Source organism: Oreochromis aureus, linkage group 13, assembly GCF_013358895.1.
Source record: "Oreochromis aureus strain Israel breed Guangdong linkage group 13, ZZ_aureus, whole genome shotgun sequence".
Lineage (NCBI taxonomy): Eukaryota > Metazoa > Chordata > Actinopteri > Cichliformes > Cichlidae > Oreochromis > Oreochromis aureus.
The window spans coordinates 19,773,996-19,795,558 of NC_052954.1; the positions used below are offsets into that span (position 1 = coordinate 19,773,996).

Genomic DNA, 21,563 nt, shown 5'->3' on the forward strand with positions numbered 1-21,563 from the left:
TGAACACTCCCTCTGTTTCACCAGAGAAACATGCGCACACACACACATATATGAAAAGAGAGAGTATGCATAATATGCAAACGGCTACCGGACAGCCATCATAATTCGTCATACAATGAGAACAGGACAAATCAACAATTGACAATGACTAATTAATATTAAAATCTGTAACATAATGTATTGTTTGGAGTTTAGTCTGTTACTGTTACTATTTTTACCATTTCTTCTTGGAGCAGCTGTAACCCACATAATTTTCTTAGGGATTAATAAAGTATTCTGATTCTGATTGTTTCAGGATGACCTGCCATTATCCAATGACACATCTGCTTACCTGTATCTTTTGCTCGTTTCTCCTCCTCCTCTTTTCTCTTTTTTCTAAACTGAGCACCTGATGGCTTTGAACTTTTCTTGTCCATCTTCCATTGGTTTTAATTTTGCACTCCAGTATGAACACCCATACCCCAACTCGAGGATCACCACAACATAATCTAATAGACCTACACCTTAGTTCACAGATTCACTTTGTCTGGGGTTTATTTCTGGGATTTCGCACAACCCAGGATTCAAATCATGAATACATAATGGGCTTGGATTGACAACATTATGAATGAAATGTGCTCTTTGGAAGCAGCCGCCCCCCTCCCCTCTCAACATGTTGTGTGTGAGACTTTAAATCATTAAACTGTAAATTATAAATTTAAAATTATATTGTTTGTTTACTTGCACTGCTGTAACTGGAGCCTCGTCATTTCGTCTCTCTATATACTGAACTGTATGTAGCGGAGATGCCAATAAAGTTTACTTTAACTTCAGCAGCGAGCAGGCGCACCGAGGGCTTGATTTGTGTGGTGATTAGCTAAAGTGTGTTTCTGTGAGAAAAAAATATGACAATTGGGAAGGAAAAGCAACAAAAAGGTGATTAAATCACAATGGAAACATGACATACTAGGACAACAAGCAAATGAAGCAAACACAGGAAGGAAGAAACAGTTTGATTTGTTTTTAGTTCTTTTACTATTTGCCCATTTCATATTTTTTATGATTAAAACATAACTGCACATGCTGTCCACATCACTGACTAAATGACCTTTATGTCAGAATAGAAATTGAATGTTTTACACTTTAAGGCATTTTAAATCGTTTTATTATTCTGCACTTTGGGGGAAAAAGTGTGCTGGCATTTTCAAATACAAAGACATAGTTGTCTTATATTGGGGATAACTGAGATGACTTTAAACCAGTTTATGTTATGTTACTTCCTCTTCCTGTCTCAAATATGAAAATGTAATTTACAGAAAGCCTGATGTCACTTCCAGCTTGTCACAGACCTTTAATTAGCAATGCTTTGTCTCACATGTTAAAGGCTTCATAGCATTCAGCTACTTTCTTTCACAGAAATCTTTCACATCTTGAGTATAACATTTCACACTGTCATTTATTGTTCTTTTAGTATCGTGTACCATGCTCACAAGGAAGTAACTCTAAACACAAAATTTATAGACAAAATAATTGTAATAATAATAATTTGGTTTTGAATAGGAGTTCTAACCATGTCTAAGTAATTGACAACAACACAGTGAGTAATTATGATCAATGTTAATTTATTATGAACTGCAGTCCTTTGCTTTTTCTACCGTAACAGGTGAAACTTGTTGGTGATTTTAGATGTTCTCATATGTATTCATGAGCTCTTATTCTGGCGACACACTAAAAAGATTCCTACATCTTCCAATATACCTGCAATCTCCACAACACATCACTAATAACTGCCCTAATATGTCAATTTTTTAATAGTCACACTGAAGGTTTTTTGGTGTTTCTCATCACACATTAAACATTTTCCCAAACTCTTTGGCTTGTTTGATTTATACTGCATAAATGGAGCCTTGCCAATCATATACTTTACAAGAAGCGCCTCACATGGTTTATATATGGGCAGTTAATGGCAACATGGGATGTCAATATATTTTCCAACTGTTACAGCTACTTGACTGATTGTGAACAAGAACAAATACAGTATTTTAAGTTTTTCTTTCACTTAAAACATTCTTCCTTCACATAATTGGCCTATTATACATATAGGAGTACTGTCAAGTAGAAAACTAGATAATACAAAACATATTTATAATCATTAGTTTTGTCATCTGCTGGCAGTAGCGTGTGAAACATGAAGTATTTAAATGATTCCTGTGATGACCTTTGAGTACACTAAAGATGAAAAGAACAGTGAGGTGGGCAGGCATGTTTGTGAGTGAACAGAGTAACGTAAGATTCTATTTCCTAATTTAAGTAAAGATGCAACACTTCTGCTAGTTCCTTAAATTGTATTATGTTAGAGGTTAGATTAGATGGCTGATATACTGTGCTGTATATAACTGGTGTAAGACCCAGAATCTACAGCTTTTCTAAAAGCTATATGGACTCATTTACCCAAAACATGACAGTAGCAACAACTAAATCACATATTATTAACTACAATGGAGAGAGCATAAAGAGCAACCATAAAGACAAAATACATAAATACAGCTCTTATGATGTTGCTCATAGAACTATTCAGCTTTACATTCACACACATTTACTTGCAAATGATGTAATTTTATGATATTTAATAGTACAGCACTGATAGTACAAGAAATTAAAGTACAAAAAAATATGATACAAGTTCCCACACATCCTCAAATTAGAGGTCGGGATAACCTATTGATGTTGATATTTATAATGTTTTCTGTATTACATTAAAGTCCAAGAACATATCAGTGAACTTAAAAAAGATAGCTAACATTTCTGCAGCTATGCTGGATTAAAATTTGTTACGTAATTGAAAAGACAAAACGGGTGAAATATTTTGAATGAAGAAAACATAGGAAACAAAAACAATGTGTCGTTGGTTTAAGGTCTTTTAATATTTACCCTTTTTAAACTTGTTTCTTTATGTTAATAAAGACAAAAGTACATGCTGTCCACATGACTTTCAGCAACTGACCTCTGGAACAAGGAAACAAAGATCGAAGTACACAAATTTTACACGAAAAAAAGTCGATAAGATTTTTATATTTTTATATTCTTTTTATATTCTTTATATTTTTCTGTCATGGTCACCGTGTCTCTCTGGCTGGCTCACGATGGCTACAGGTTTTGTTTTTGTTTTTCTCTTCCTCTCTGCCTCTCCCTCGCTTCTCTCTGCCTGGGCCGAGCTCGTTACTGGTGCTCGCTCTTGGCCTACGCACCTGTGTGATTGTCACCACCTGCTACTGATCTGGCTGATTCCCCCAGCTGCAGGGGGTGTCCAAATTCACGGGCTGCATCCTCCTGAGGACGCATTTGTAGACCGATTACGTCACAGCGACACGCCGAAGGCTGTCCAAATTCGTAGGCTCCTCCGAATGCAGCCGACAAATGCGTCCTCCTTTTCCCCAAATTTGAAGGATGGGTCGGGTGTGTCCTTCGTGGCCCACCATATCCCAGAATTCATAGCGCGGCCCAGCCAAACTCCAGTTTCCGGCAATGGCGGCCGCTACTAAGTTTTAAAATTACTCTTATTAATCTTTCTGGGTCACAAAATAAACTTTTACCATATTTTCAGGCGAGAATATGGGTGTGTAAACTTCAAATATCTGCTCGGCTTATCAAGATATCGCATATTTGCAAAAGTGCTGTTACCCACCAGCTCGATAGCTAGCTGAGAGCTCGAGGGTCACTACAGCCGCCGAGAACGGCACAACTCCCGGCACATCATTTTCAGATCACCGCAGACTTTCGCTACTCAGGTTTACGCCAGTGTCCTGTTATATTTTAGATAGCAGGGAGCAGACAGCCGAGTTTAGTAAACTCCACCGAGACAGCGGTGACACAAATCAGAAGGCTAGACTGTCCAATTTCACAGCCGTTTACTTCCGGCCTACCCGACCTTCTGAGGACCCGGCCCACATAGACCGCGAAGGCCGGGTCCTCAGGAGGATGCAGCCCATGAATTTGGACACGAGTCCAATTTAAGGCAGTGGCACAGAGCAGTTCACTGCTGGAACGTTGAATCTCCTGAGTTTGTGCTCTCAGCTTCATCAGAGAGCGCCCTCTGTATGTTCGCCTGTGTTACTAACAATTGTATTCTGTGTGTAGATAACCTCCTCCTTCCTGTCTGTGGCGGCGTGAGTGGAGTTTTGGGGCGAGTGCGGCTGAAGAGGAGTGAGTGTGTGCGGAGGAGGAAGCGTGTGTGTGGATTACCCCTTCTCCCTGGAGCCCTGGAGCCCCCGCCATGCTTCCAGAGAGGAGCTGATGTTAATGCTTTTAAAGCGTACATTTGATACATTTGTAATGTAAGCTAATGACGCCATGCCTGGGATTGCCGTAATTACATAATATCACTTAAACAAGTTGCTGCTTTCAGGAACCATTGGAATTCTTTCAACTGAGCAAATGGTTCAGAAGTTGTGGGAGTTACCGATGTTAAAAAAAAAACTTTGCAAACACCTGTATGACGCCAGCGACAGGTGAGGCTTTAGAGGGTTAAAACATCATATCAACCCCGACTCATATCTTGCATCAGGTTCTTTTAATGGGTCACATGATAGGGTGAGGCAAGGTGGCACATATTCAATTATGGTTAATTACAGTCTTAAGGGAGAACTCCCGCTAATATTTAAATAAATGGGACTCTCCACCTTTTGGTTTTAGAACTGAAGTAGCTTTTCAAATTTCCAGGCTCCTTAAACTAGGACTCTATAGCTTATTTCTCTTAATAAATGAATTCATAATTTAAAAACTGCATTTGGTGTTTACCTCAGTTTTCTTTGTCAAGTATTAAAATCTTTTTGATGATCAGAAACATGGAAATGTGAAAAGTGTCAGAAACTAAGAAATCAGAAAGAGGGGAAAATACTGTTTCAAAAGGCAGTTTAAATGAAAAATGGTATGACTACTCCAATTATATTGTTATATTTTAAATGTAGTATTGATAGTAGTTAGTTGAACCTAGGATACAGGAGGGTTAATGTGATCAGTCAGTCACTGTTCACTGCACAGTCCACTGGAGAAACCAAACGAGAAATAAGAAACCTTTGGAACCATTTTCATAAAATCATCCACTCATCAGGGGGCACTAGTTTTTGCTGGTACTCCATCAAGGTAATGGTAATCAAGGTAATCTGCAGTAATCCTCTTATCCAGTCGGTTAGAAAACAGAAGAATAATGGGTCCATCATGTAGTGGTTTACATTACACACACATCCTATGCAAAGATCTGCCAAATGAAACATTTAGGAAGAGAGAAAAATATTTTTGTTATTATTATTCATAGATCTATAAAACATTGTTACGCCCTTTGCATGTGTTGTTTTCTTTTGTTTATGTTCTAGTTTTCTTTCTCTAGGCTGAAAAGTCAGTATACCACTCAACTTGCTTTTATTGGAGATCATGTATCGGAATTTCAGGACCACGCCTCCAAACACGCTCCTTCCAGTTCTCATCTAAATAGGTTCCCCCAGTTCTGCAAGCTGTCATTCTCGTTTACGTGCCCCACCCCCACTCCCCTTTTCAATTCTTTAACTTCTTCACTTCTATTTAGTACATGGGGATCTGCCAGGCCCGGGAGCCGTCGCCAGTCCCCTTCGAGGCCTTCCCCAAACCGCAGCTCAATTCATGTCCAAGCATTCACCTTTACCTACTTAAACGCTGTCAAACCTAAAATGAGGACGTGGGCCCAGCTAGTGAAATGCAGCTTATATTAAGAACATGGCCATTTATCAGTGTTATTATTTGTGTGTTAATTCGTCCACACAGTGATCCACTTGACACTATGTTGAAGATTTGCAGCAGACACACCAACATTGTTGTCCATTGAGTCGTGCTATGCATTTGGTGAAAACGTGTAAAAAGAAGAAACACTTCAGTGTGTGAGCAACAGTGTTAGATGAAGCCTGTACCCTTTGTGTGGTTTGTTGAATTAGAATAAGCACAGAGCCGTATGCCACATCCTCATCATCACATTTAACCACTGACAATTGACCTCTGAGACAAAGAAGAAACATGAGAGATGAAACAAATAAACTCCCTCTTACATGTAATAGATACATTTCACTCAGACATAATTAGTGATCATGGCCTTATTTATCTTACATTCAATAAGCTGCATATCAAACCCACCACATGATGGTGTCTTAATACATCCTTCTTCCACACCAAGAATTCAGTTTGTTTCATTTGTGGAAAGTAGGCACTCTTTCTTGAGAAGAACAACTCCACAAATCCTCTCATCAGTCTGAGTACAAAAAAAGCAAATCCATAATCAGAGGTACGGTCATATCATAGCTTTCATAAAAGGAAAAACCACAGGAAGAAACAGAAAGTAAGTTAACAAACTTTTATTCAAACAACTCCAGTGAACAAAAATGAACTCAAACATCTGTAAGATCAACTTGATCACATTATACTTAAAAAAAAAAAAGTGTTGATTGCAGCTGACTGTGTTTGCGGACTTTGATAATTAAATTTCTATGACACAGTCTAAAATGATCATATTAAAACTAGAATATATAAACAATGGGTAACAATGGGTAAAGCTCCCAAATTGTACCCTTTGCTTGCTGAATTACAGTAACCGCAGAGCTGCATGCCACATCCTCATCATCACATTTAGCAACTGTTTGAGAAACAAAGACAAAACATGAGAAATCTGCTGTTGACCGAGTTAAAATGTTTTTGACTTTTGTTACACTAGATTAGATAATATCAGGATGAAAAAATATGCTAATGTGCTAACCATGACAGCCTTCACATGACAGAGGGATGACATGTGATCTGAGAAGTTACAGTAACTTGTTCTTTAAGATGACATAGAAATAGATTTGTTGTAGATAATAAAATCGGGTTAAAATGTACAAGCACAAGTAGGACTTGTTATGGTTAGAATTTATTTGAAATATTGAACCGGATATCACGGCAAAACATGTAATAGACACATCAGCCTGTATTGTCCATTTGATGTTTGCCTCTCAAAAGCGTGAAATGGACACGCATGGAGTAGTTGCATTACCAGCAGGAGTAGATAATATATTTAAAGCCAAGATGTTGGTCGTGAGCAAAAAAATGTATGAAGGTATAAATCCAGGGTCCTAAATCACCAGAAATGATTTAGCGAGGCAGTTAATATGTATTTACATGTGACAGGTCTAAATGACTATCGGCCAGTAGCCCTCACGCCGATTGTCATGAAGTGCTTTGAGAGACTGATTATGGCCCACATCAAAGCCACCATCAGTATCACTTCAGACCCACACCAGTACGCATACACACCAGTAGCTCTTCTCTTTGTAACTGGATTCTGGACTTCCTGACCAACAAACCACAGTCTGTGAGGATCCACAATGTCTCCTGGGCTGGGTGCTAAGTCCCCTCCTGTTTACACTGCTTACATATGACCGCTCACCTAACCATCCAGGCTGTCATATTGTAAAGTTTGCGGACGACACAGCTTTGGTTGGATGCATCACAAACAATGATGAGACCGGCTACAGGAAGGAGGTGGAACATTTGGAGGACTGGTGCAGGAAAAACATCTCTGTTTAAATCTCTGTTTAAATGAGAAGAAGATGAAGGCGATGATTGTGGACTTCAGGAGGGGAAGACACACACACACACACCCCTGTACGTTGGAGGATCTGCAGTCGAAGTTGTACCCAGCTACAAGTACCTGGGTATGTACCTAGATAATAACCTCACCTGGAAAAACAACACTTCCAGTCTGATCAGGAAGGCTCACCAGAGGCTTTACTTCCTGAGGCAGCTGAGGCGGGCGGGACTTGAAAGCTCAGTTCTCATCTCCTTTTATAGATGTGCAGTGGAGAGTGTTCTATGCTCTGGCATCAACGTGTGGCACAGAAACTGCACTATGGCAGAGAGGAAAGCCCTACAGAGGGTGGTGAAGGCTGCACAGAGAGTTGTCGGAGGTAGCTTCTCAACCTTCACATATATATACACCTCCAGATGCAGGAAGAGGGCCACCTGTATATCAAATATGTAATCTGACAAAGACTCCAGTAATATGCATACAGATAAAAAAGCAAAATATATACATATATATAATCTTATAATGTTTCACTGTGTTATATATAATGTCTGTGTCTTTTCATTTACTCTGTTGGAGAACAGAAAGAAATATGACAAATAAGAAAGGTAAGCAAATTAAAAGGGAAATGTGACATTAGGAAAATGATTTGAAATGAGGGAAACACAAGAAGTAAGAAGCAGAGTATATTTGGTTTGAGGTCTTTTAATATTTACCCTTTGTTTCTTTAAGGTAAAACACAGAACTGTACATGCTCTCAGCATCACTTTCAGCAAATGATGCCTGGAAAAAGGGAACAAAAAAAGAAGTTTGAAACCTTTGCAGTTGTGACTGATTTAATAAAAATGAAAATATATATGGTTGGAATATGTTAGAGATACCTCTGATGGTTGTTTTGCATGTACACAACAATGGAATATGTTACTTCCTCTTCCACCTGTGTAGAATAAGCAACATGTAATTTACAGAATGGCTGAACAACGTCACTGTGGTGTTAGTCCCAAATCTTACTCATATAGACCCTTGATCAGGACCCCTTTGTGTAGCATTCACAATCACTGAGAGCCCTTTAGCATCATTTTCAAAATGTAGGGTGTCAGTTGACAAGATACAAATATCTGAATAATTAAGAAAGGGTCTGAATTATCAGAAGTGTTGAGAAAGGTGGGAGTGAAAGAGATTCATTACATCTGAGAGAGGGTAAAAGGTCTTAACATCCAGCTTGTTATGCTTACAGTGATGCAAAGTGCTATGACAGAGTTTATCTGTATATGCTTTTGCTAACATCAAAAGCATATACAGATACATGCTTTAATTCTTAATCAAAGATATAATTAAAATAGAAGTTTAATTAATATGATAATTGTGCAATGTGGTTTGAATAATGGAAATGTCTGTTCTAATGTAGAATAGAATGAAATAGCATGGAATAGATCTTTATCATCACTGTTACAAGAACAATGAAACACAGTTTGGCATCTCTCCATTAGCAGCAGGTAGAGTTTGTGTGTGTAGACATGATCTAGCTTTGAACTTTGTAGATTTTTATTTGTGTGTGGCAGGAATGTGAAAAGTATGTTGTAAATACTAAACACAGGATCATAATTTATATGTGATCATAATTTATCTTGCTGATAGTTAATCTTGCCTAACTGCTGAATTGTGGATAAGAAAATATTATTTTCCGATGAGTAGACCTTGCACTGACAGTCTGTGTAGAGATGGCCTTGGAGGCTGTGTGTTGTGATTAGCATAAAGAGTTTTTAAGAGAAAAACTGAGAAAAAGTATTAATGTAATTGAGTTAATGATAGATCATGTTAAAGTACAAAACTGAAAAGAATAAAATGTAATGAAGAGATTTTAACATTAAAATTTTATTTTAAGAGGATGATAAAGTGTGACTGGACATTGGGTGATTAAATGGCAACATCTGTGATTGAATGTCGGGTTGGATGAAAGTTTTGTGGAGAAGAAATATGTTGTCTTCCCTTTGTCTTCTGTGAGATGAGCACCTCAGAAGATTGGATCTAAGAGTTCACATTTGGAATATGACTCTGAGAAGATTTGGCTTCCTGTTGGTCTATTATAGACACGGGAAGCGGGATAAGTGCATTCTCAGATTGCACTTTTCAACATTAGCAGGTGATTTGATTATTGTTTAGTTTTTATTATTATTTGATTCTGCTTTGCTTCGCTCCTGCTAAATTGCAACCAAAAAGTATAAATTTTGCAATTCTCTTTTTAACTCTTCGGGAAACAGTAAAGGTAAAAACCCGAGTATTAATTAACATTAGTATAAATAACTCTTAGAGGTTACTCCAGCCTTTTTAAGGAACAGACCCTTGGGGCTTGCAAGGCTACTTAAAAAAGCCCAGTCGCCTTCTTTTCAAGGTCCTATAATTGCCTACTTCCTGATTTCTTAGTTTTTGCATATTTTTCATACTTACATGTTTTAGATCATCGATTTATGATGTGATGATCTTCTCTGTGGAGAAATTTTGGCCCACACTTTGAAGAACTGCTCAAATTCAAAGTGTTTGATAAAATACATCTTCATAGGCTAAAATGTTCCTGTTCCCCTTTTTCTATAAATGATCAAATACAGCAATATGGGCACCACTGTGTGTTGTTTCTCTTGATCTGTGGAACCAACATCCTAATACAGGAAGTTTGGATTGGCTCTCTGTTTAGAAAGTCCAGTCTCTTATCCTATGAGCACTTGCCAGTAGGCAGTGCCGTGCTAGGATGGAGCCAACGGATGAGGAGACTCGCCCAGTTCTAACTTCCTCTAGCCTGCGAATGTCTACCCTCCCTTCCCCAATGAAAAACAGGCAGCATTAAGTTTCTTGAAGATGTTTCATCTGTCATCCAAGAAGGTTCTTCAGTTCTAAAACCAAACTGTGGACAGTCCCAAGTATTTAAACACTAGTGGGAGTTGTTCCACTATCATGTGGCTCACCACATGCGCCAAAGTGTGAAAAAAGTATCATCATTGTCAGCACAGTTTCAGATGAAATGATTGTGAGACCTTGCCCCCATCCTATTATCAGACCCATTGAGCTCACTTGATGCATGATGTGAGTGGGGTTTAAGACACCAGGGAAGGGATTTCAAAACTGCATTGTAGATGGCAGACAGTTGGTGTGGTAAGCCACGCCCTCTGATCAGAGATGATCATTCATAGTGGACACAGATGGCCTTTTTCACTCTGCTTTCAAACCATCTGTCTTCTCTGTCCAAAATAAGAACATTGGCATCCTTGAAAGATAGAGACTTTAAACTTATAAAGGCAGCTTATGTATCAAAGAGCAGTGAGTAATGATTTATAGGATCAATCATCATGAATTTGCAAATTGTGATTTGAAATACCTCCAAATCACTGTGATTTTTAATTTCCACAATAATTAGTTAACACAACAAAACACACCTTTCAGCTTTTCATGTATTTTGAAACTGGGTTTTTTTAGACCTGGAATGTAAATATGCCTGTTTCTAAACAACTTCTGTTGTTTGAATGTTCTATAGCATATAAATAAAACAGACGTGATAGTCAAAACAAAAGGTTTCAGAATTTTTTTTATAGTGAATGTTTGAGTTATATATTGTTTATTTCCTAAAAAAATAATCTATTTAACAGAATTCACAGGGCTACATGCTAAACTTATATAAGCTAAACTTATACAATATAAAATATTGATCCTACCACCATATTATTGATCCGATACCAATGCTAGTGTTGGTATTTGTACTATTGATATCTGGATCAATCACCCCACCTCTAATACACTATGTAATTTAGCTAACAAGCTAAATGTTAGTGAAACACCATGACCAGGATGACTGAGAACCTACACAGACAAGAGGGCAAATACTCTTTCAAAGGCACTGTATATGAAAAATACTATTACTCTAATTAAATGGTTAAATGTATAAATGAACCATTGTTTAAAGAGGAAACCCTTTTAGTACCAATTAATCTTTTGAACACATAAATAGGACATCCAACAATCTATCAGTGAGCACTGTGTTACTCTGAACTAATGAGTTCAAATCAAGTTCAAAAAAGAAAAAAATAATAGTGTCAATATGATAATTTTTCATGTTTATATGGTATGTTTGTTTTTTATGGTATGGTATGTTTTCCATGTTCGGCCACTTATTTGAAGACTGTACTTCTTCATTATAATATTTTACCCTGTGTTTCACCTTCACCGTTCATTTAGTATCATGTAGGATGTCCAGAGGGTAATAATTCAGCATAACTTACCATTGCTGTGGCCAATGATTCTGCTTTGCTCTGCTCTAGTAAAACAAAACAGCTGTTACTGACTCTGTAACAATACACAATAATTCAAATGTGAATTTGACATAGATTTAAATCACAGTTTGATAAGACTTACTCTGTTTAAAAATAAACCAGAAGAACATCAAAATTAACAAGATCAGCACACCAAGAGGAGCGATGAGGATCTTTAGGTCAAATGAAGCTCTGCAACATGCAGTTTGAGAACACATAATTTAGTTTACTTTAATGAGTAATAAACAGTGTTTGTAAAAAAAAATTAAATAACTACACAGTGTTTTTATGAACAGTTGTACCACTAAATCCAGCATACAAATACAAAAGATATCTGACCTGTGTTTATTTTCTGCTACTGTAGATTTGCTCTGTTGTTTTTTTGTGGTAAATGTTCCATTTCCAGCAACAGTAGTAGTCGAAGTAGTTGAAGTAGTGGCTGTAGTTTAAAAAAAACAGTCATCACTACATTACTGTAACAATTATCATCCTAATATCTCTTAGAGTACTAACATTTATAAATGAATCAAATTCTCATACTTGTAGAGTTTAGTTGATAACTTACAGAACTTGTACTTGTTACTGGTAATCGGTTTTTCAGTAACAGTTAAATATACTGGTATCTGAATGTCCCCTTTAGCACACCAATAACAGCCAGTGTTCTCTGACTTTAGTCCACTCATGGTCACTGTGAAAACATTTGGTTCTGTCATGTGAGCGGTCACTGTTGTTCCATCTATGGATCCAGGTGATCCTGTCACACAGTTCCTCCCCAGCCTGCACCACTTCATTTCTCCAGAAATGCTGTGGTGACATCTAACAGTTATGTTTTCTCCAATATATCCTGTAATCTTCTGATGATCGACATAGAGACTGGGGGTACCTTCAAGGAAAATAAATAAATAACTTAATAAAAGTAATGAATGGAAAATTTCTTGGAAATTCAGTCTACACGTCTATTCTCTAACATGACAAATAAGAGAATATTCAGTCTGAAAAAAAACCTAAACTTTACTATTTGAAATGTGTAGAAAAATGGAGACTCACCACTGGTAACTGACAGTTGAAAATGCACTCAATCATCCACCCATCCATCAATCTCCACCACACACCAGTAATCAGTGTTTTCATTGGTCAGCTGGTTTATAGTCACAGTAAAAATTTTCTTTCTTTTGTCATCAGAGATGAAATATTTTCCTGAAGGGTCTGGTTTGTTTGTTTTTACTGCATCGCTGCAGTACCTCCAATAATATCCTTCACACAAGTACTTCACATTATTAACATATTGTGAGTCATAGAGACATGGGATGGAGATAGATTTTCCAGTTTTCACAGTTATGCTGTGAACTCCTGCAACAAGAACAAAGTATTTTAATGGTTATGTTTTCTTGTAACATTTTTCTTTTACATGACGTGTCTATTTTACATGTACACACAGAGTGTTTTCATCTACAAGATTGTATATGTTTAATAGTTTTTAATTCTATCATTTGGTGACATTAACCTTTGAAACATGAGATATTTAAACAACTGACCTTTGAGTACACTGAAGAGGAGAAGAACGGTGAAATGAACAGCCATGGCAGTGAATGAGTAGACAAAACACATAAACCAATGTCAAGTTTGGTTCTACTTTTCAATTTATGCATTATGCAAATGCAACACTTAAAAGATGCCTTCCTATTAGTTCCTTATACTGTATGATGTTCACTGATAAGAACCACAATGCAGTACAAAGAAGATGAACTTTCAGTGAGACAACAAGTAGAGCATGCACACATACATAACCCTGCTGCATGGTTTTGCTGCAACATTTCTTAATATTACTGATAAGGTAGCTTAAGTTTAGATAAAAAAATAAACAAAAATCTGTCCCCTTGTGTGCACGTATTAACATTTCAATGACATGCTCATGTTGGTGAACTGTCAACATTTAGGAATGCATTAAATGAGAAGCCCAGCAAGATGTAAAAAGCTCCTTACCTAACATGTACTTTTGTGTTCTCTTAAGATATGCTTGTATTTACTATCATTTTTATGTGACTCAAAAATTTTTACTAGAAACTTGATTTCTGTCCTCAGTGCAACACTTGATCAACTAAACTGGTAGAATCTGGGAATCCAAAGACATGATAAAAACATTTGAAGCATTACACAGACAAATATCTACCCAGTAATTACTGATCAAGTCCCTGTTTCTCCCACATCAAAAATCAAACCACATGTCAAACAGACCACAAGATGGCGCCTTAAGACATCATTCCTTCACACTCAGAATTCAGTAGTTTCAATAATATAGAGAGGGCATTTATTCTGGAGATGAACGATTCTTCAGAATACTGTTTTTGTCACTGCACTGTACGTATCTACTTTTATTTTCAGGTATTCTGTGTAGTATCTTCAAATGTCTACTAGATTTCATTAGTGAACAGTGTGAGATTATTATACTATTTTATGCCACACTATACTTCTAATCAAAGAATTGTTGAATCATTATACGGCTATAGGCCACATTATGCCTTGGATTAAAGATTGTGAAATCATTACAGTGTTTTATGAAGCATACTGCTGCGTTATAAGAAATATTGTTTTCTGAGAATCATGGCCTTATTTGTCTGATTTGAAAGAACAGAACATACTGCACAGGAAGCCAAGGTCATAACTTAGGCTCACTGACAGAGAAAGAATGTGGATGTTTAGGTTTTATGACTTTGGAGGGGAGCTGAAGCTATAAGAATGTGAGAAACGGTCAGACACTTCGAGATCTGGCGCACACCCTCCTGTCCATGTCACACAGTGGAAAATTGTGTTTTTTATATTTTGTTTTGAATCAGACTGTGTATTGCTACATAGTGATTTTATTTGCATGTTTTATTGTTATAGTGCTATTGCATGATTGTTTATTGATGTTCTTATTGCATGATTTTATCCCCATATTTATACTGTGTTTTGTGTCGCTGTATAGCATTCTTTTTTTTATTCCACTGTGGATTGGACAGATAATTGCGTGCACCTGTGAGGTGGGGGGCGTGCCCCGAGGTGACCTATTGGCCGCCAAACGGACTTAAGGGAGATGGTGTGCGCAAAGACGGGAGAGAGACACATGAACAGCGAAGAACAGGAAACCGAACGTGTGGTGCAGACGAGCACATGTATAGAAGGACTGGCCTGCCTGTGAGGCGTTGCGAGACTTCCGGCGATCCAGTTCCGACGGACAGAATAGTAACAGCGGGAGGCGATGTGTGAAATCCACAGAAGGCAGAGGGACGCCTCTGCCTGTATCAGGCCGGGCTATGAGGGAAGCCGTGTGCGGACGCGGAGAGCGGCTGGACTGCACGGCCATGCGCTGCCAGGTGGGGATGGGAGCCTCCTCCTGGCTTTCTGCTGGCGAGATTTCCCCATCCCGGAAGAGGGGCCCCTTCTGTCTCTTTCAGCTAAGGAACATTTGCCCGAGTGTGTGTGGTTGGACATTGGGAATAGAGGACTCTGGGGGGGAGTTCTTATCGTATAAAAAGGACATTCATTTAGCTTTGATTTTTTAATTGTATTTTAATCTCTGCCGGCAGGACTTTTAGCGGGTTGTGAACATTTATTTTTTATTGTATAGTGGGGATTTTAACTCCTACTTGTGATTCTGGCTGTTCTTCTTTTAAAAAATAAATGGTGTGTTTAAAGCCGGCCCAGTGTCCGTACTCCGAGCGCTGATTCACTCTCTCCCCTTATGCTTGTATGTATATAGACGTGGTGGCGAAGATTTAGGTCACCAGTTTAGCGGCTACATCCACATCTCCCGTCCGGACGTTTATGCTCAAAGTGTTGTATGGAATAAAGAGATTGTTGACTGAGCATTTATACACCGAGTGTTGTTTTTCCTTCAGCCCAAAGATCAAAGAATTGGGATATTGAACAACAGGCAAAGCACGTTAACCCTAAGATGGCCCCATTTATCAGTGTTGTCATTTTTTTGTATTTTGATTCTTCCCACAGTGGCGCACCTGATCCTACGTTGAAGATTTAGAGTTAAATGTGTTCCTACTCTTTACACTGACACACTGACACCGCTGTCAGTCAAGCCCTGCTGCTGCGTTAAGAAAATGTGTAAAAATGAGGAAAAGTTTCTCACAGTGTGGTAAACAGATATCTTAAAGTGTAGTCTGATGAAATGATAACCACAGAACTGTATGTCACACCCCCATTGTTCTGACCCTTGAAAAAACAAACAAAAGAAACATCAGAGACATGTAAATGTGGTAAAATAAGAAATTATTTAACCTCTTTAATCTTGAGAGTCTAAAAAGAAGAAAAGCTGCACTTCTTTAGTTTTCTTTTTTCACTTTTTTTTTTAATATGTTTTGCCTCTCATCCAAGAGGCTTCTTCAGTTCTAAAGCAACTGGTGAGGAGTCACAGGTTATATGCCCCTAGTAGGGACTGTTCCCTTTGGAGGTGATCCTGAGGGCCGCTAATCAATCATGTCAATCATGTAGGTTGTCACATGAGACAAGGTGTGAAAAAAGCCTGAGTCATTAGTAATAAATAAGAACAAGAAGACGGATGTTTTGAAAGACTAGTAAAGGAGTCCAATAAAAAAAAAATCCCTTTGTAATTTACAAATTTCATGTTATCAAATATTAGAATTCAAAATATGGAAAAAGACTCTGTTAAAATCATTAAAAAAAACACAGTTGTATAGAGTTTCAGGGGCAGATGATATGGTTAAACACTGCAAGAAAAATGTTCATGCACACAGATCTCATATATCACATTCACATTTAGTGTACTTACTGTTTGTGAGAGTATCATTAACAGTTATGTACTTTGGCATCTGTAGCTGTCCTTTAAAACATAAATACTAGCCGCTGGTCATTACACTTATGGTCACAATGAAAACATTGATGATGCTTTAATTAATTTTCACAATGTACATCAAATCATTCAGATGCCACATATTTGTTGCTCAGCTGCCACCACTTTATTTTTCCAGGTTCTACTGTAATATTTGATGTTTATGTTTCTTTCATCAAATTCTGTTATATCTGATGGCTCACACAGAAAATGGCTGTACCTTAATTGAAAACAAATAGAAAATTGTATGTGTATACTTCACACTGCTGTAAATACCTTTGAATAACCAATAATTTATTTCCATCGTCACCATTTTTAGAACATGTTTATGCTCCTTATATTTTAACTTAAAAAGTACGTGTAGTAGTAAAACAAAGTCTGATCCATAAATTACATTTTAGATTTTAATAGAACACGTGTTGTAACCTTAGTCATGCCATGTGTGTGTAAATGCCTCAGCATGATATAACATTCTACTCTTTCTAATTTAAACATTGTAATTTTTGCACACTTGCACTTTATGTACTCCTGTGTTGATTGTCTGATATATGTAGCACCATGATCTTGGAGGAACGTTGTCTCACTTCACTGTATACTGTACCACTGCACATGGTAGAAATGACAATGAAGTCACTTGACTAATCCTGAGCGAACATAAAGTATAATATAATTATATATTAAATATATATAAACATAAAATATAATGAAGATTTATCCAGTGTAGTCCTGCGTTTCCTTTTTGTGGATTGAATTACTTAAAACATGACAGCAATAACTTTTTTAACCCATGTTGAACGCATATATTCAGATACTGAAATAAACGGCACAGACAAAATACTGGGCCGACAATTACACCTACAGGAGCTGCTCAGACATGCCATGAAGCTCGGGGGCACAGTTTTTTGTGCTGATGTTGATGTCATAGGAGTTTTCGAGCTCTGTTGGTAACTTTTATGTATTATATGCATCGTCACTCAATAACCCTGCTCTGTAAAATTACATCGTTGGAAACTTAATGGCTGAGACGCTGTGGTTCCTAAATGCTTCAATACAACAATGTGTAGAATATCGAGGAATTTAACAAAGGACATGGTGCAACTGTGGCATCTTACCACTACAGTACCAATTTAGTGAGCTCTTTTGAATGACCCACTCTTTCAAAAAGATAAGTAATGCAGACTGCATGGCTAGGTTCATGATTTTATCCACCTGTTGCAATGGACTGTAAACATTTAAACTCTCATCTTAAAATGCCTGCTGTTGCTCATAGAGCTTTTCTATTGACAGGCACTTTTTCTTTAAACTATAGTCACAAAAAATACATTTATATAAAATATAATAGAACAAATAATACAACAAATTATAGCACAAAACAAAAATGTTTAATATAGATTGAAAGGTCAAGATTATATATTATTGTTGATGCTTACAATACAAGAACCAAGAATAATATTGATGATCCTGAAAAAGAGCAAACAAACAGGTCAATGCTTCTTTGAGCCATTTTACAGCTACGCAGGAAAAAAGTTAGCAAGAAGAAGTAAAAAGATTTACTAATAACAAGCTGATGGCAACAGATAAGACATTGCACCACAAGACTCCAGTAACATAGGTACAGATAAAATAGATAAAATTGCAAATGTCTGAATATTTAATCTTTTAAATTCTAGCTAATGTGCTCTAATGTAACTCCTGTGTCTTTTCCGTCACCCTGTTGGAGAACAGAAACAAATCTTATGAACATTTGTTGGGAAATTAAGAAGAAAAAGCAAAGAAACATGTGATCGAATTAAAAGGAAAGAATGACACTGGGATAACAAACAGAATGATTTGAAGTGAAGGAAATAAAGGAGGTGAGATACAGTGTGTGGTTGGGTTCAGGTCTTGTAATATTTACCCTTTTCATGCGTTGTTTCGTAACAACAGAACTGTACAAGATTTCCATTTCACTTTCAGCAAATGACCTCTGGGCAGGAGCAAAAATAGAGACTGAGCACTTTACACTTCTGCTGTGCTTTAAGAAAAAATCCTAGATTAAAGTCTACGTATATTCTTACATATATATGCATAGTTGTATGTTAGTGGTGATTTTTACCCACATGCCCAACACTGGAGGGCAGTTTTCTATTGCTCTAGTACTCCTCCTTTTCAAAGTGTAGGGTATCAGTTATAAGAAAATACCAGTACTTAAATGAACTACAAGGAGTAAATGTTTGATTTATCAGACACAAATCAAAATACAGCTTTGTGAATCATTTTTAATGTCTTTGTAACTGTGGTTGCATTTTACAAGTTATATAAAATACACACTAGTTTACCATATGAAGATTCATTTTATCTGACAGACATATCAGAACTCACCTTCTAATACTCAAGTCAATCACACATACAGTATACTCTGATGTCGCCAGTATGTTTACTGATAATTGTAAACTGAATTTGTTGATAGCACTGTAGTTTGTTGCCTTGCTCAACTTACCTTCCCTTTTTTGTTGAGTCTAACTTCAGAGTATGTTACTTCCGTATCCACCTGTGTAGAATCAAAATAATACAATGCATTTACACTCAATGCCTTCCCTATAGGATCAGGATCATTTTTTAAGTGCATGGTGCCAGTGTTGAGAAAATACCAGGTTTATAAAGGTTAGAGGTACCTTGGCTAAACTTCTTTTCTTGGGTCTAACATCACAGTATATTATTTCCTCTTCAGCCTGCATTGACGAACAAAACACAATTAGAACATCTGCCAAACTGTTGTTGGAAAATTTTGTGGTGTGATTTTGATCTCCTATTTTTTAGTACTGTGTACCATGCTCACAAGGAAGTAGATCAGCATAACTTACCACTGGTGTGACTGATGAGTCTGCTTTACTCTGCTCTAGAAAAATAAAACTGCTGTTACTGACACTGTGTAACAATGTGTAATAATGTGTAATAATTGAATTTGAAAGATTTTGGAGAAAACAATCGCGATTGGATATAAATTTAAGTTCAGTAATACTTACTGTGTCTCAATATAAACCAGATGAACAACACCACAATTACAATCCATATGAACACACTCAGAGGGATGATGAGGATCCTTGGGTCAAATGAAGCTCTGTAACATGATGATTGAAAATATAATTTAGTTTAGTTTAATGTTTAATGTAAAAAAATATATATATACTGCATTTTAAGAAATATGTTACTCTAAATACTGCAAATAAATATATAAAATATCTGACCTGTGTTTATTTTCTCCTATTGTAGAATTTTTCCCTTGTTCGATTGTTGCAACAGTATGAATAGTAGTAGCAGTGCGGGTAGTACGACTGGTAGTATTAGTAGGGGTATAGGCTATAATTAAAAAAAAGAACTGTCATCACTAGAGTACTGTAACAATTATCATCCTAATATCTGTTACAGTAGTAAAATTTAGAAAGGGAAAGAATTCATATACATGGAGTTTAGTCGATATCTTGCAGTACTCACTAGTGATCGGTTTCTGAGTAACATTTAAATATACTGGTATCTGAATGTCCCCTTTAGCACACCAATACCAGCCACTGTCCTTTGACCTTAGTCCACTCATGGTCACTGTGAAAACATTTGGGTCTCTCATGTGAGCGGTCACTGCTGCACCATCTATGGATCCAGATGATCCTGTCACACAGCTCCTGCCCAGCCTGCACCACTTCATTTCTCCAGAGTTACTGTGGTGACATCTGATGGTTATGCTTTCTCCAATATATCCTGTAATCGTCTGATGATCCACAAAGACACTTGGAGTACCTTCAAGGACAAAAAATAAATTAAAAAAAAAATATTTAAAAAGCAATGAGTAGAAAAAAGGATTAAAAAAATGATTTTATAAACCACTGAAAATTCAGATTTAATGTCTATTTTTATTAACTTTTAATGACAAACACTTTAAATGTTTACAACAATGGTCACGTACCTCTGGTAACTGACAGCTGAAAATACTGTCCATAATCCTGTCCGTTAGTAATATCCAGTGCACACCAGTAATCAGTGTTTTTATGTGCCAGCTGGTTTATAGTCACAGTAAAAACTTTCAGTTTTTTGTCATCAGAGATTGAATATTTTCCTGAAGGGTCTGCTTCGTTTGTTTTTACTGCATATCTGCAGAACGTCCAATCATATCCTTCACACAAGTACTTCACATGGTTTTTGTATTGGAACTCATAGAGACATGGGATGGAGATAGATTTTCCAGCTTTCACTGAGACTTTTCTGACTGTAGTTATGCTGTGAACTCCTACAAGAAGAACAAAGTATTTTAATGGTTATGTTTATTTAAAACATCACTGAAGTCTTTTCTTTTGTACATGTAGACACATTACAGTATTGTAAAATAATATAAGTATAAAACTGCATACTACAAAAAGCATTAACAGTCATTAATGTGATCATCTGCTGACATTAGCCTTTGAAACATGAGGTGACCTGTGACCAACCTTTGAGCACACTGAAGAGAAGAAGAATGATGAGATGAGCAGCCATGCCTGTGAGTGAGTAGACTTCAAACATATGAGCTACTGTCAAGTCTGGTTCTTTCTATGAGTGTATGCAACATGCAAATACAGCACTTCAACCCTGCCTTCTTGTTAGTTCCTTCTACTGTGTGATGTTATACTTTTAATTTATTGCATCACTGCGTATTTTGCTTCAAACAAGTGTAAGAATCACCATCTACAATGTTGAAAAGCCACATTGGCTTATTCATTTAAAAGTAACACAAGTGAATGAGAAATATGTATCCCCTTAACATATAATAGCACTGACAGTAAAGTGGAAAAAAAAATGTAAACAGTTTTAATGAACATCCTGAAAATAGAGGTCAGAATTATCCATTGAAGTT

The 21,563-nt window shown here is 36.9% G+C and overlaps 1 protein-coding gene across 1 annotated transcript; it reads right to left on the reverse strand.

Annotated features, from left to right (window-relative positions):
* Nucleotides 1-18,173: 18,173 nt before the first annotated feature.
* On the reverse strand, nt 18,174-21,314 carry LOC120443428 (polymeric immunoglobulin receptor-like). Its single transcript, XM_039622109.1, has 10 exons — nt 21,160-21,314; nt 20,640-20,960; nt 20,174-20,473; nt 19,927-20,038; nt 19,705-19,799; nt 19,543-19,577; nt 19,354-19,410; nt 19,179-19,229; nt 18,597-18,665; nt 18,174-18,410 (listed from the first exon to the last, which is right to left on the reverse strand). The coding sequence occupies exons 1-10, from the start codon at nt 21,230-21,232 to the stop codon at nt 18,366-18,368; spliced, it is 1,158 nt and encodes a 385-aa protein (XP_039478043.1). The 5' UTR covers nt 21,233-21,314; the 3' UTR covers nt 18,174-18,365.
* Between the last annotated feature and the right edge of the window lie 249 nt (nt 21,315-21,563).